At 36.4% G+C, this 15,883-nt stretch overlaps 1 protein-coding gene across 2 annotated transcripts in view; it reads right to left on the bottom strand.

The window, feature by feature from the left end:
- Positions 1-349: 349 nt before the first annotated feature.
- Positions 350-15,883, bottom strand: part of ORC5 (origin recognition complex subunit 5) — a 73,279-nt gene continuing 57,745 nt past the window's right edge. For both annotated transcript variants that reach the window (XM_082846920.1, XM_082846921.1), the window contains 2 exons: positions 9,649-9,761; positions 350-1,147 (listed from right to left, as the gene is read on the bottom strand). In XM_082846920.1, the coding sequence (XP_082703046.1) occupies positions 1,102-1,147; positions 9,649-9,761 (159 nt within the window). In that variant the 3' untranslated portion in view covers positions 350-1,101. The remainder of the gene's footprint in view (positions 1,148-9,648; positions 9,762-15,883) is intronic.

Below are 15,883 nucleotides of genomic sequence, written 5' to 3'. Positions count from 1 at the left end.
GTGAGGGTGCTCCATGCTATCTTGTGTAGGCAGACAAAAAGGAATTTCATTCCTTCTCCCCCTACTCAGTACCTCTAAATAAATGCAAGTAGACAACCACTCGTTTTCTTTGATCCAGAAAGTGTCAGTCACTACATTAAAAGACTTCCTATTTGGGGGTGCCTATTGTGAGAATTTTTCTTCAAAAAGAGAATGAAAGAATAAAATGCAACTGAAATTTAAACTAGGCTCCTTAATTAAGCACTTTAAAGCTGCTCAAAATAATTTTCAAGCATTTACATGCTAACAGAAAATGTCTTAAAAAATATGAATAGACAAGAAAATCAGACCCACGGTTCATAACTGATATAACAGGAAAAAAATTTATTTTGGAACTATTAAAGGCCAATGATTAAAAGAAGGAAAGAAAACCATCATGCAGATTAAAAAGCTATGTTGGGTAGTTAATTGCAAAAGTGACCAGATAAACCTCACCTAAGCATACTGCAGTTATCAAGTAGGCTTAGAGGTGGAAAGCTGCCCTATATCTGATCAAACTACCTTGCCTTTTGAGAAAATCAGCGTGAAAGATAAGCATATGCAAACTTGGATCTTAAAAAAAAAACAAAAAACTTCTACTTATTATATTTTGCAACTATGATTTTTTAAAGTGGTGGCCTTAGGAAAATCTGCTTTGGCAAGCAACTGCAGAGGCTCCTGTGGAGAGGAAGTGAAAAGACTGGGCTTATATACAAGGGCTGCTGGCACGTTCAAAGTGCAGGGGATAGTTCACAGAGTAAAATGTAGTCCTAAGTAAATGGGTTTCGGGCAATTTCAGTGTTAAGATAACATCATTAAGAGTAGAACAGATTGTGCTCAAACCCTGCTGTTTATAATTAACACGTTCCTTCCAAATACTCCAGGGTCCCTGGTAAATAGTCTTCTGCTCACATTCACCCAGACCAATCAGAGTATTTTCATCAGATTCCATGCTGGGCCAGCACCTGTCTGGACAAATCCAATAGAGCCAAAGAACTCCTCTCCCTGGCCAACTGAGTAGTTGGATGAACACAGCTTGGCTTAGTCATTGTCACAGTGTCCATATGGCTTTGAAGCTTGTTTTCACAAGAAATCATACAAGTATTTTATTATGTCAAAGTTCACCGTCCTATAAACAAAAACAGACAGTATGTTAGCATCCTCACCGCCCAGACTGCTCAGCTTCGTATGTATGATTCTGAGAATCACATGAAAAATAGTTCACAACTATTGCTAAACAATCCTAAGATACTGTCAAAAGCATCATGACAGAATTGACATTATTGTTTTAAATGTCACTAGGAACAGACTTTCTTTAAAAAGTTTTTTTCCCCAACGCATAAAGTTTGCTTTTCTAAAAAAAGGAAACGAAGTTAGAATTATCCAACATTCTGTATTTCAGTTATACTACAGAAAGTTTGGATTTCATCTGAAAGCTATTTGCTTTTTGTCTAATAACCAGAATAAAGTAATTAGAGATGCAGAAGTATTTAAATCTTCTTTGCTTTTGAACATTGTTTATCTTCCAAAACACCTGTTTTATCATTACATAATGCATAGCTCATCTGTCCTCATTTGTAGTTTTCATTCTTTTCAGTCTTTTAACACTGGCTGACCTGTGTGTGTATTGTAACTAAATCTGTATGATACAAGAATACGATACAACAAACAGACGATGTGAATGTATATTTTTGTACTCTGATGGCAGGCAGAATAAAATAGCAGGAGACAGAGACATATAATTATTTTCCTTTCTCTAAACTCATTCTTCACTATAAATATTCAGACTTGGAGGTTTATTATTTGAATAAATGGTCAAAATAATTAGATATAATGATCTAGCAATAAGTATAAAATTAAAGCCTTAAAGTATTCAATTCTACAAAAATAATCATCCATGTGAGAACAGCCTTTAAAGATGCACTAATTGCATGCTCTTATTTATTAAACCATCATCAATTAGTGTTTTTGTCTATCATTTTGTAATACACTTTCTAAAAAAGTTTCTAAGCAAATGACTGACATATCAAATATTTTTAAAAACCTGGAATGGGGAACTATAGATACTGCTTATGAAAACACATTTTAAAATAGCTCAAATGAGATGCTATGGCTATTGTGGTACCTAATGATGGAATGAAGAGTACTTTAATTGTTTCATTACAATACTGTCTCTTTAAAGAACACTAAAACTTTCCAAATTGTATAAAAACACTGTCAAAACAATTCTGTTATCATTAGCAGTAATAAAACAACTAAATATAGTTACTAAAATAAAAACTTATCTCAGGCATAAAGACACAAAAGTTATGGTTATTATATCATAAAGCTGTTTATTTTTATGTCCTTTTCTTTCATTCAACTCTAGAGCCCCACCAAATTTACTAGTAACAAGGTACCACTAACAAATCATTTTTAAAAAAATCATGAAAAGATTTTTCATGATTGGTTGAAAAGATCTTTTTTAGAGGATTTTAGAAGGAAACAGACATAGTAGGCTATTTTTAATCATAGGTAAAAAGGAAGGCTGAATTTGTATATCTTTCCAGGCACATTTCCCCACAATGATTTTGGGTCTTAAGGTTATAAACCTAAAGTGACAAGGTAAAGTGAACTTAGTGTTAAGTAAGTTTTATTGTCTTTTGGACTTTTTTCTTTTTCTTTTTTTTTTTTTTTGCATTGAGTGGAAAAAGTTTAGAAGAAGCTAAGATGAAAACAATTAAAATTCCAACACTATGGGACCAGAAGGCATTATGTGATAGACTATTACAAAGCCATATAAAATGATCAATATGAAGCCATAACTACAATACTAAGAGAGGTAAGGAGAAAAGAGAATTGCAACTATGTTGTGATAGCTACAGAGAAATGTTTGTACAATGGACTAGTACGAGAACATAAACAAATGAAAATACTGTGATTTGTTAGTGGTAGGACTCCTCCATCTTATCTAATAATCTATTTAACACTGCAGCATAATTTATGCAATAAATTTTTCTTTTTAGAATGAATGGACTGACTTAAAAATACTACGCAATTTACACTAAAAACACTTAAACACTTAAAAACACTAAGCATTTAAAGGTTCACTACATTCCATTTCTCTGCTTTGCCACTGGGAAGTACTCAAGTAAACTGAATCATACAGTTAAGATTTTTGGACTTTTAAAAAAACTAAATTAATTGTGAAAAGAATATGTAAGATCATTCCTCTAAGAAACATTTACTGCCCAAGATGTATGACTACCTTTCTCTATCATCCTTCCATCCCCCAGTATAAACAGGTGACTTACCCAACTGATCCCCACATTTATTTTAAGACACAGCAGAATTTGATAGAATAACCACAGGGCAACATCAAAACTTAAATCACACATTCCAAAGATAGTTTTTAAATACTACAGGAGATTCTCTCTCTCATAGAACACAAATAATTATTTTCTAAAGTAAGCATCTAGAAAGAAATAGGATAAACAAAAATAATGTTGGTGGCACTCTGCCTAGGAGTAATTCTTAAACCAGAATTTAGAATACTTTAATACAAGTTAATTACATGGCATATATCTAAGGATTTAATTTTGCCTTTATCCTTTTATTTCACTTTGTTGATGCTTTTACTACATTGAAATACTTTTTTCTCATGGGATACTATTTTATTTCCTTTTACTTTTGTAGGCAGTTTGAGTTTTTCATTTTTAGCTTGGTCCTTCAGACAATTTGCAATCATACAACTTTAAGTTGCAATCTTAAGTTATTTTGTAGTGTCTACCCACTGACTGTGGAGGGAAAAAATTAGAAACTTTAACTACCGTCAACATTAAGAACAACCCAGGGACAATATTTAATACACTTCTTGTCATCTGTCCTCTCCCATACTCTACCTCCATATTCTGTGCTCCTTTCTGGAACCAGCCTCCTAATGCTTCTCTGTCCAAATCTTTCCACTGTTCCTTGGTCAAGAACATTCTCTATGTCCTCTACCTCTTCCATGAATGAATGGTTTTTTTCCTCTTCCAGGCTTAACGGAAAGTTGGCTCCCCGTGAAGGACCAAGCCTCTTCTTCAGATCTTTCCAGTGAGGTTAGACTCTACTGCAGCCCAGGCAGTCCTGGCAGGTGGGCTCGGTGTCCCTGTGCAAAAAGCTCTGCTCCTCTGAGTCTCAGACCATTCCACTAACCACCCTTTATCCCCCTGTCACCACCTCTTAGTCAGCTAATAATGCAGCACCCCGTTCAGTCTTCCTCTCTATTCCACAATCTACCTCAGCTTTAGTGACTTCACTGCACACTATCCCTCTCTCTTACCTCCAGTGGAGACAACTAGTTTACAAACCTCTCTTCGCTTTCTCCTGACCTACAAATAATTACTGAGTATTATGTGCCAGGCACTGAACTATTAGCCCTCCACTAGCTTTACTTCCTTCCTTCCCTTCCTAGCTTAGACTCCATGGTTTGTCACTTCAAGCATTCATCTGCTAGCATCCACTGAATTCACCTGGCAAAATCCCAATCCTATGTGATTTCAATTACAGCCCTTTGCTGTCCCAGTACCTGGCATATGGAATGCTGTTGGAGAAGATCACAAGTTTCACAGATTGCTGCCACTGTAAATTCAAGGTCAGGAACCTCAACTGGGCCCTCAACACTAGCATCAAGCTGCTTTCCTTGTCAGCACTTTCTCCCATTCCCCACAGCAGCTATTTCAAATATCCATATTCCTCTCAAACTGCTAGTACTTCTGTCCTTAGTCTCAATATTGCCTTCTCCTTTACAGGCAGAATAGAAAACATCAGATCAGACCTTCTTCAACTTCTTGCCACCAAATCTCCCAATTCAGCTCCATTTGAATCCACCTTTTCCTCTCGTTATAATGCAAAGGGATTCCCCTCTCTCATCTAAGCCTATTTCTTTAATATTTCTAAATTCCATGTTCTACACCTCTTCAAGGACTTTGTGCTTTAAATTAATAGCTCTCTTTTGTATCATTAACTCTCGTTCTCTACGAGTTCTTTCCTGTCAGCATTTAAATATGCTCAAATCTTTAAAAAATAATTACCTGCTCACAACCCCACAATCTGGTTAGTAGGTAACAATCCTCTCTCCCTCTTTATAGCAAAAATATTCTAGAATGTAGGCACATGAGGATAGGATACAAATCTGTTATACCTCTTGCTATATCCCCAAAGCCTAGCATAGGGATTATAATGGACAACACAATAAATCTTAAGTGAATAAAAAGCATCCTATTTACTGCATCAACTTTCTTATAAATACTACTTCAATGCCCTACAACCTGACTTCTACCTCACTGTATCCCTGAAAGTGTTCTTGATAAAGTTACATATGACTGCTTTACCATTAAATCAGATATACTCGGCCTGATTTCTTGGCAGCAACTGACAATTTTGACCATTACTCCCTTGCCTTAGGTTTTTCTACCTTTCTTGTATAATATACAACTTTTTATATAACTGTTTTATCCACTTAAGCTTGTCTCATGAGTGTTTTCCTGTGTTTTTATCCTTCAAAATTATGATTTTAAATAACCGCACAATGGTTTTTTTGTAAGAATATATAATAAATTACTGATCCATTCCCTTACTTTGGATATTTAGGTTGTATCCTGTGATCTAACTGTTCATTCTCTGCCACGGGTGTCTGGAACTAGGGCTACCTACTTCATCTTTGCTAACTATCCTCGGGATCTCTGATCTCCACCAAACCTCAATTTGGAATGAAACTCTGTCTCCTTAGTAGCTCCCTTCTTCTTGCCGCCCCCAGAGTCAAGTCCACAATTGTTCCCTTTCATCTGAAGTTTTACTACTAATCATGATTTTTAAAAAACATGCAATACTTTGGACATTTGGCATATATTAAGTTTAAAGTCTTGTGCTGGGTTTGAGTAAGGCAATGACTGACAGTCTCTGCTCTGAGTTTCATGGACTTATACTGTAGGGAGGAAGTTCTAATTACTGAATTAATTACTTACGTAAAATAATGATAAGTCTCAGAAGATAAGGGGACCTGTATAACTGTTTATAGTGTGTGTGTGCAGGTGTGAGCGATGGGAGGTCATTGTATGTTTGAGATGGCTTCTTCAAGGAAGAGACATTTAAACTGAAATCTAAAGGTTACGCAGCAGTTAGCTAGATAAAGGAGAGGAGGGGTTGGGAAGTGCTGCATATGCAATGAATGGTGTTATATGAAGAACTGAAAACAGCCAGAGCGGCTAAAGTGCGAATACCTAGGGGAGAAGATGTGCGTGGCAGGTATGGCTGGGCATAAAGGCCGGGGCCAGGTCACTGGGGCCTCGCCGGCTATTTTAAACATTCTGTCTTTTATCCTAAGAGTTATAGGAAACTATTGATATTAAAGACTTTTAAGTAGGAAGGTGATATTAAATTTTTATAAGATCATTCTGGCAACAGTGTGGACAACAAATTATAAGGGAATAAGAGTAGACAGAAGACCAATTAGAAAGCTACCAGAGAAGAGATGATGGTGGCCTGGTCTAGAGGGCTAACAGAACAAATGACAAAAGTGAATGAATCTGAGATACAATAGGAGGGACCCAACAGGCTCAAAAGGACTAATGCTTGGATACGAGTGTGGGAGTGAGTGTGGGAGTGAGAAATGTCAATAATAACTCCCAGGTTTCAGGCCTGTGCAACATGGCAGACTGAAGTGCTAGTCGCTGAACCAGGGAACACTGGGGGAAAGCTGCGTCACTCCTTTTTTGCTGGCAGGCAGAAGCAGAGGTAGGAATTGCTGAGTTCAGCTTTGTAAATACAATGATATAGGTGGGAAACATCCAATAAAGGTCAAGAATATTAGAAAAAAGGTCTGGCCTTTAAAAACTGGGGAGTAAGATTAGTGCATAGATAGTTGTTGAAGCAGGGGTAAAGCTAAAATTACCTAGGAAAAAATATAATATGAAAAGAAAAAAGAGCCAAGCCTCAAGGACCAGCTACATTTAAAGGTCAGGTGGATAGGATACACTGGCAAATGAGCTTTAGAAGAAACAGCCAAAGAATAAATATGAAAACCAGAAGACTGGAATCATGGGCTCTAGGGGAAGAGAGTTCTGAGAGACAAAGAGAGAGGTCAACCGTGTTGGGTGCCTGAAAGAACAGAACAGATGTCTGAGGACTGCAAAAGGTTCTGGTGAAAGGGAGGAGATGGAATTCAGAGCAGAAGTGGAAGAATCCACCTTAGACAGTAAGAGGATCCCAACCTATTGATGAAGGAAAGACAGAAGATGGGCACCAATGTAGGTAGCTGAAGAAGTTCTCAACTGATAGTCTCGATTTAGCTCTGTGAAACAGTGAATACTGAACAGAGTGAATACAGACATTAGGACTTGTGGTTTGAATAGAGTCAAGAATCTAGGTTGAAAAGAAACCTATGAACCACATGCTCTACTGTTCAGTACATGAGGTGGAATGGCTGGGAGGCTGGTAGAAGATAATCAGTCATAAGGAGAAGAGGAAAATAGAGCCAGATTGCAAGAGTCTCAAAGAAACCCCCATTTTCACAAGAAATTGGGGGAAAGTAACAATCTAGAAATGGCACCAAGAAAAAAGGATAGCACTTAAAGAGCATCCAACCCTGAGGGACTGGGGTTTGAGAAAGTAAGAAGCTACCAGTAGAGATAACTCTAGGGAAAGTATCTCCAGGTAAGAATCAGGTTTTCATTAAGGCAGGAACAGAGAATATTAGGGAAAGATAGAAGGATGGGGGAGGGAGGGAAAAAATGGCAGGTTAAACCATCAGAAAAGAAGTACAAAAACATCACTGGGATGAGAAGGTGGATGAGGGCAGATGTGGAAAGAGGGAGTTGACTATTCTTTGGACACTGCCCATGGAAAGTAAGAAAGAGTAAACACATGTAACAAAGCAAGTTAGAGTTCCCAAGTTCTACGGCAAAATTCCAGGTCTACAATTCCTGCTCCCTTCTGAGGTTGTAAATGGAAGTGCACTTCTCTGGAAGTGTTTAATATCAATGATGCTGTGGATTAAGCAACACACAGTTCAGTTCGGTTCACTGCATATTCATCATATGGGGCACTCACAAACCTGTCCTGTACGTGATTATGATGGGGCAGAACTCAACACATACAGTCATGACAAAATCCCTGAAGTAAACATTCAGCATTCAAAAGTTATGCCTTTGACAGAGGCTCTTAAGATACAGAGTTTTAAATACCATTATTTAGAAACAGAAAGTTCCTGCTTTATGGTCATGTGGAATGCATTCCAAAAAAGTATCTGCTCAATTTCCTCAGTGTAAAAGTTTGCCCAGTTTTATCATAACAACACATTTCAAAACCCTCATTTCAAGTTTCAGAGTCTACATGTCATCAAAATGTCTCAATACCTGCCTCACAGTATCACAGAACTTTTAATTCAGAAGAGACTTTGGGGCAGAGGCTGCCAACCTGTGGACTTCAGAAACTTCAAGAAACTGTAAAATTCATTAGAAGAGATCTGCAAATCCATACCTATGTCAAGCACTGGTTTTAGGCTGAATAATGTTCCATGCCTATATATTATTAATTTTGAAATATACAAAAATACTTCCATGATTAATTTTAAAAGGATTTTAAAATGGAATCATCATATTCAAAAAGGTTGGGAAGACACTGCATTATGGCTTGTCTTGTTCCACCTACCAGGCTACCCACACACTACCTCTTCCACTACAAGTCTTGACAAACTGTTATCCAGTTGCAACCATAATGGCTGGAACATTTTGCCTAACAGCAAGTACACCTCTTCATGAGGAAACTCGTTACATTTTTAGATAGCTTTCATTTTGACAGACATACTTTCCTCCCTTGAATTTCTAATGCTCTAGAATTATCGAGAATTAGTTTCATCCATTTTGCACATGACAGCCTCTGAAATACTTGAGGTGGTTACCATATCCTTCCTAAGCCTTTTCTCTCACACCTTGCCCCTCACTCACAGATGTGACATGGTTCCTCATTCTACTACTCTCCTCCTGCCCCCTCAGCATGTACCCATTCATTAATGCCCCCTTTTAAAACTCCAAGCACAGCATAGCATACCACATTTGATCTGCCTATGGCAACACATAGTAGACCTATTATATCCCTTGAACAAGACACCAAGACTTTTAAAACCCTGCAGTCATCTAAAATACTTAGAACTTAAGCCAGGTCTCTTCCATCTTGTTTTAGTACCTATGAGGTTTTTTGTTTTTTTGTTCTTTTAATTGAGGTAGCAATGGTTTTTAACATTATATAAGTTTCACGTGTAATTGTATTTTGACTTCTGTATACACTACAGTACATACTAGGTTTTAGTAGTCAACTGCCCATTAAATCCTACCTTGCTACTATGTGACCATTATTCCAGTCTGTTAAGGTCTCTCAGAATCTTGATTTTTTGCCATATAACATGTTAGCTAATTCTCCCAATTTTATGTCATTTGTAAATTTGATGAGAGGGTTCATTCTACAGTGAAACTTATGCATTCTTGGCACTAAAATGACCTTTTCTTGCTTAAATGACTAATGACATTACATTAGAAAGAAGATTAATTTTTATATTTAGTATATCATTTACATAATTCAAGACATTTAAGTTAACAATTATTCTACACTTACCTAGCAATAGCTCTGATGAAGTCCAGAGATACTGTGCATTTGTATTTTGGTCCATCAAGCTGATCGTCATGGCCAACAAGGGTTAATAGTTGAAGAGTCACTAAAGAGGTAATCTAAAAATAAGAAAGCATTTTTATGAGAAAATGGTTTAATCAGATTACATGATGCCCTTGTTTCTGAAACATTTTATACTTTGATAAAGATATATAACTGAATTCAAGGACATCTGCAAAGAATATGACTACTTTGAAATTTGTATATACAAATTTGTACATATGCTTAAAGTCTTAGTTAAACCAATGATCAACCTTTAAGGACTCCACTAGAGACAAATTTATTTCATTTAATGACACACACATGACTGCTAACCTTTAAAAACTATAAACAAAGGACATTCTTTCTCTCTATAAAAAATTTATGAAGTTTCTATCTAAACAGCTCAGAATAGCAAATCTGTACTCCCTTGAGAATTGAGCAGTTAAAATGTGAAAGTGGGCCTTTTTCAGAGTTGGGTATCTGGTTAGGTAAGAAACACATCCTTCAGACCTGGACTTAGTCTTCTTTTAAAACTGATCACCAACTAGGTAGTCAGGAAAACACCAGGTGGATTAATACTGGCAAAAGCAAAAGTATATTTTGACAGGTCAAAATCAAAATAATTTCACATGCATAAGGCCAACAAAAGTGTTAAATGCTCTGAAATCCAAGAAAGAAAGCTGACCCAAGAGCTGAAATTCTTTGAGTAGCCCATTCTCTTCTCCCAATTCTATTATGCTGCAAAGACTCCACTATGTTTCCCATTACAATTTTTAAATTTTATTATTATTATTATTTTGGCTGCGCCATGCAGCTTGCAAGATCTGTTCCCTGACCAGGGATCGAACCCGGGCACGGCAGTGAAAGCACCAAATCCTAACCACTAGACCACCAGGGAACTCCCTCCCATTACAATTTCACAGGGAAAACTGTTATGCAGTGTTCAGTCAGCTGTCATTACTTTATCAACAATTTTTTAAAATGAACACATGGATAGATTACCACAGTATTTTATGTATAGAAAATACTACATTTAGCAAATATAAAACATTTTTTCAATTAGAAAAACATTTTGTATCAATAGATCGAAATATGAAGCTCTGCATTCAAAAGGCTAAGACTTTTAATTTCTAATATTACAAATTACATTTTTGTCTTTTAAGACAAAAATGTCTTGAAACTTTTTTTAAGTAAATTTATTTATTTTTTGCTGCACTGGGTCTTTGTTGCTGTGCACAGGATTTCTCTAGTTGCTGCGAGCGGGGGCTACTCTTTATTGCGATGAGCAGGCTTCTCATTGCAGTGGCTTCTCTTGTTGCGGAGCACGGGCTCTAGGCACGCGGGCTTCTGTAGTCATGGTTCATGTGCTCTAGAGCAAAGGCTCAGTAGTTGTGGTGCGGTTGCTCCGCGGCATGTGGGATCTTCTCGGACCAGGGCTTGAACCAACGTCCCCTGCACTGGCAGGCGGATTCTTAACAACTGCGCCACCAGGGAAGTCCCGAAACACTTTTTATAGATGTTCTATGTGTTGAAAAGAACATGTATATTGAAGCTTAATGTTACACTCTCCATTCTACATATATTTATTAGATCAAGCTTGTTTGTGTTGTTGAAATCTTATAAACATTTATCTACTTGAGAGAGGTACTAAAATTCTCCCCTTATAAGAAGTTTGCCTTTTTCTCTTTATAATTGTTAGTTTTTGCTTTGTATTTTTGAATCTATGTTATTTGATGCATAAATTTAAAATTATGTTTTGCTGACAAATTAAATCTTTTCATTATTATCTAATGGTCCTTTTTTTTCAAAAGTAATGGCTTTGCCTTAAAGTGTTTTTTTTTCTAGTATTAATATACCTATATCAGCATTCTTTTAGGTGCTTATCTTTTTTCCTATGTACTTTTCATCATTTTACTTTCAGGTTTTGTATTTTCTTAACTTTAGATAGTGCTCACATAAACAACATGTAGTGTGATTTTCTTTTTATAGTCAGTCTAACAACAGTCCTTTTGGCTGGACTATATACTCCACTTGCTTTCACTGTAAAGATATTCTAAAATTTTATTTCTACCATTATGTCAAGCTTTCTATTTCTCCTTCTATGTGTCTTATTCCTTTCTTGCCTTCTTTTTTTGCGGTATGCGGGCCTCTCACTATTTTGGCCTCTCCCGTTGCGTAGCACAGGCTCTGGACGCGCAGGCTCAGCGGCCATGGCTCACGGACCCAGCTGCTCCGCGGCATGTGGGATCTCCTCCCAGACCAGGGCACGAACCCGTGTCCCCTGCATCGGCAGGGGTGGACTCTCAACCACTGCGCCACCAGGGAAGCCCTCCTTTGCCTTTTATTGAACTGAATTATAATATTTTGAGGACTGCCCTGGTGGTCCAGTGGTTAAGACTCTGTACTTCCAACACAGGGGGTGTGGGTTTGATCCTGGGTGGGGGAACTAATGTCACACATGCCGTGGGGTGCAGCCAAAAAAAAAAATTAATCCCCACTGAGATGTATACATTCGAGAAAACACTTGAAAAAGATAGAAAAAAGGTATGAATTATAATATTTTTTCATTCTATTGTTTTACTCTATTACCTTGGAAATAGTTTTATACTCTAATTTCCATTTTAATTTTTTCTTTGGCCCCCAAGCTATTTTAGAATTCTTCTTTAATTTTCAACTCATAAAGTTCCTCTAGTATTTTTTTGATTTTTTTTTAAGGGGGGGATATCACAGAATATGGTCTGTATACTACCAATCCTTTGAAATTTGATGAGAAAGCTGGATTCTTCAGGGGGAAAGAAGAGGGCACAGGGACACGAATGCCACTGTGGCAAAGAGTGAAACTGACCACAGTGGTCACTCTGCCTGTCCTGCCTGCCAAGCCCCTTCCCTCTTTGTCCCAAGAATGTCTTCAGCTGATGGCAAATGAGTGAAAAACATGCCCACAAAATGGGATGACCCATCAAAGGCAAACAAGGTGGAGTGAGACAAGAGTTTTCTCTCTCACTTATACACATACTTATATCCTATCCTCCATTTTGCCTCTTGGACTGCAAAGCCTAAAATATTGACTATGTGGGCCTTTTACTGAAAAAGTTTGCCAACCTCAGCATTAAAAAAATTGCTAGATTCAGATAATTAATTTAACCAATGTAGAAATCGAGATGTTCAGTGACTTGTCCAAAGTGATAATGACTAGATAATGACAGAAACGTACTTGACTAGCATTTAGGTCTCCTAACTACAATTCCCAAACTTATGAAAAGCATGACTAAAATGCGATCACAGCTGAGAGCTAACTTCTAGTAAGTTGTATTATAATCTTGCCTGAATAAAGAATGTGTTAAAAGAATGAGGATGATCTGTAAAAAAGGGAGTGTTCAAGAGAACAGACCTGTCAGTGTGCCTCCAGCCAACAGGACCAAGGGATCCTTACCCATTAACTTGGAAATCTGGTATGTGCTGTAAGTACTGTGGAGGTGTAGCTGTCCAGCTGTCATTCTGTTAATGATTTTCTTAGTAATGTTTTATATGCACATATGAGTAAAGTTGATGAAAAGGTAAAAACATGTCAAGTTACTCAGCATTTTTATAAATGTGCTCCCATTTACCTAGTTTAGGAGTTAAGTTAAATGAAACAGAAAATTAAGTTGGCTGTTAAAAATTTGTGAAATAGGGCTTCCCTGGTGGCACAGTGGTTGAGAGTCCGCCTGCCGATGCGGGAACGCGGGTTCGTGTCTCGGTCAGGGAGGATCCCACGTGCCGCGGAGCGGCTGGGCCCGAGGGCCGTGGGCACTGGGCTTGCGCGTCCGAAGCCTGTGCTCTGCAGCGGGAGGGGCCGCAGCGGTGGCAGGCCCACGTACCGCAAAAAAAAAAAAAAAAGAAAAATGTCTGAAATAGTATTGTGATCATTAAATGAGGTCATCTGTAAAGCAACTTAACACAGTGCCTGTAACACAGTTAGTATTCAATAATATGAGCTACTATTTATATTATTACCATGTATTAGCACTATTTTTTAATTTCAAATTTAATGAATAGGTTTCTTTTCTAACAGCCCATTAATTTACTGAAAACTCACTATATTTTATCTGAAAACAGTTTCACATATATATATATCCTATAGCTTTCTGAATAATGAGCCATGCTTGTTTAGAAAATAAAAAATAAAACTATCTGCAGATTTAAAATATCTTTATGAGATTTATAAATATTGACAACAAACTATTGGTTACCTGTGGGGGGAGAGAGAAGAGGGGAGGGACAAGAGTAGGGAATTAAAAGGTAAAAACTACTATGTATAAAATAAATAAAAAATAAACTACAGGATATATTGTACAGCACAAGGAATATAGCCAATATTTTATAATAACTTTAAATGGAGTATAACACCCCAAAATATTAAATCACCATGTTCTACACCTGAAACTAACATAATATTATAAACCAACTATATTTTAATTAAAAAAATACTTCTGAACAGGTCAAGAAAAGTAATGTGCACATATATAAATTACTTTGGAGAAACACTCAATGTGTCAATTTCACCAGGAAATGATGTAGATTAAAAAAATGAGTTGACCAATAAAACCTGTATGAAAAATATAACAAATTAAAAGTTATATGGCAGATTAGACCCAGATGTAGAGAAAATTAAGGAATATGAGGATAGTTCTGAAGAAATGATACAGAATGCAAACTAAAGAGGTTAAAAGAGAAAATATGAAAGAGGTTAAAAAATAGAAAAGACAAAGTGAGAAGATCTAACATATTCCTAATCAAAGATCAAGAAGGAAAACAGAGATGGAAAGAAAAGGGCAGAAGTAATATCTGAAAAGACAATGGATGAAAATTCATTCAAAAAGATAAAAAAACAGCAAATCACAGAATTAAAGGACCAAATAAATATAAACAAGGAGAAATCAAAAGAAATCCATACCTAGACACATCATAGTGAAAGTACAGAACACCAAAGATAAAAAGTTCTTAAAAGTAGCTAGAAAAGGAAAAACAGATTATCTTCACAGGAATGGCAACTGGACTGACAGCTGTTCTAAGAACAACGATGACAGATGATAATTGTGAAGCTAATTAAAAAAAAAAAAATGGTGCCAGGTACCACAACAGTAACAGAATTTGCTGTTTTCTCAGGTTTTGTTTTTTTACTTTTTTTTTTTTAATGGAGTGTGCTGGATGTCTCTATAATTTTGTTATATTTCAGATGCCTGCAGAACCTGGAAACGCTGTTGCTGCTATTGATGCATAACATACTGCTATTGGTCTTTTTATATAAATAAATAAATCTATCTATCTACATATATATATAATTTGAATTTTGGGAAACTTTAGCTGCGCTGTCAACTTTGGAGAAGTATCCCAGTTGTACCGTGTTGGGTTGGCATACAGAAATCAACAGCCGTATTGGTCTAGAAATGTTAAACATAATTTTTTCCATTTGTACAGGGGTAATGCACTGTATTAAATATGTAAGGTCTTATCTACATCGGTTTGATTACAGAAACTAATAAAGTATTCTCTAAAAAAAAAAACAAAAAAAGAACAACGATGAAAGACATAAAATAGTGGTGTATTTTCAACATACTGAAGAAAGTAACTGTTAACTCAGAACCGTGTGGCCAGAAAAAACAATCGTTTAAGACTGAGAATGAAATAAAAGGCACATTTCCAAACTAAGAACAACCAAAGGTTTGCTATCAAAAGATCCCTATTCACTCAAATTCCTAAAATTACCTCCAGGTGAGAAGTAAAGGAATCCAAGTTGGAAGGTCTGAAGTGCAAGAAGGAATGAAGAACAAAGAAACTGGTAAATGTGATGGTAAATCTAGATTAATTTGCCTGTTTAGGTGATAACAATACTATATTATGGGTTTAAAAATAGGATTAAAGTGCACAATACCAGTAATACATAAATTGGGAGTGGACAAAATGAAGTTAAAATGTCCAAGGTCCTATGGTATCTGAGAGAATAAAAGTACTCACTAAATTTTGACTTTGATAAGTATGAATGTTATAATAGTTATAGTAACAACTAAGAGAATAGAAACAAGTGTATGTACTTCTAAATTAGAAGGGGAAACCTGAACTAGAAAAATCCAAAAGAAAGTAAGAAGAAACAAAAATAGGTAAGACAAATATAAAGTATAAAACAAGATAATAGATATAAACAAAATTACATTAGTAA

Source organism: Leucopleurus acutus, assembly GCF_964270905.1.
Source record: "Leucopleurus acutus genome assembly, chromosome: 9".
In the NCBI taxonomy this organism is placed as follows: domain Eukaryota; kingdom Metazoa; phylum Chordata; class Mammalia; order Artiodactyla; family Delphinidae; genus Leucopleurus; species Leucopleurus acutus.
The sequence above is the reverse complement of the archived record's forward strand: the minus strand, read 5'-3'. Positions and strand labels throughout refer to the sequence as shown.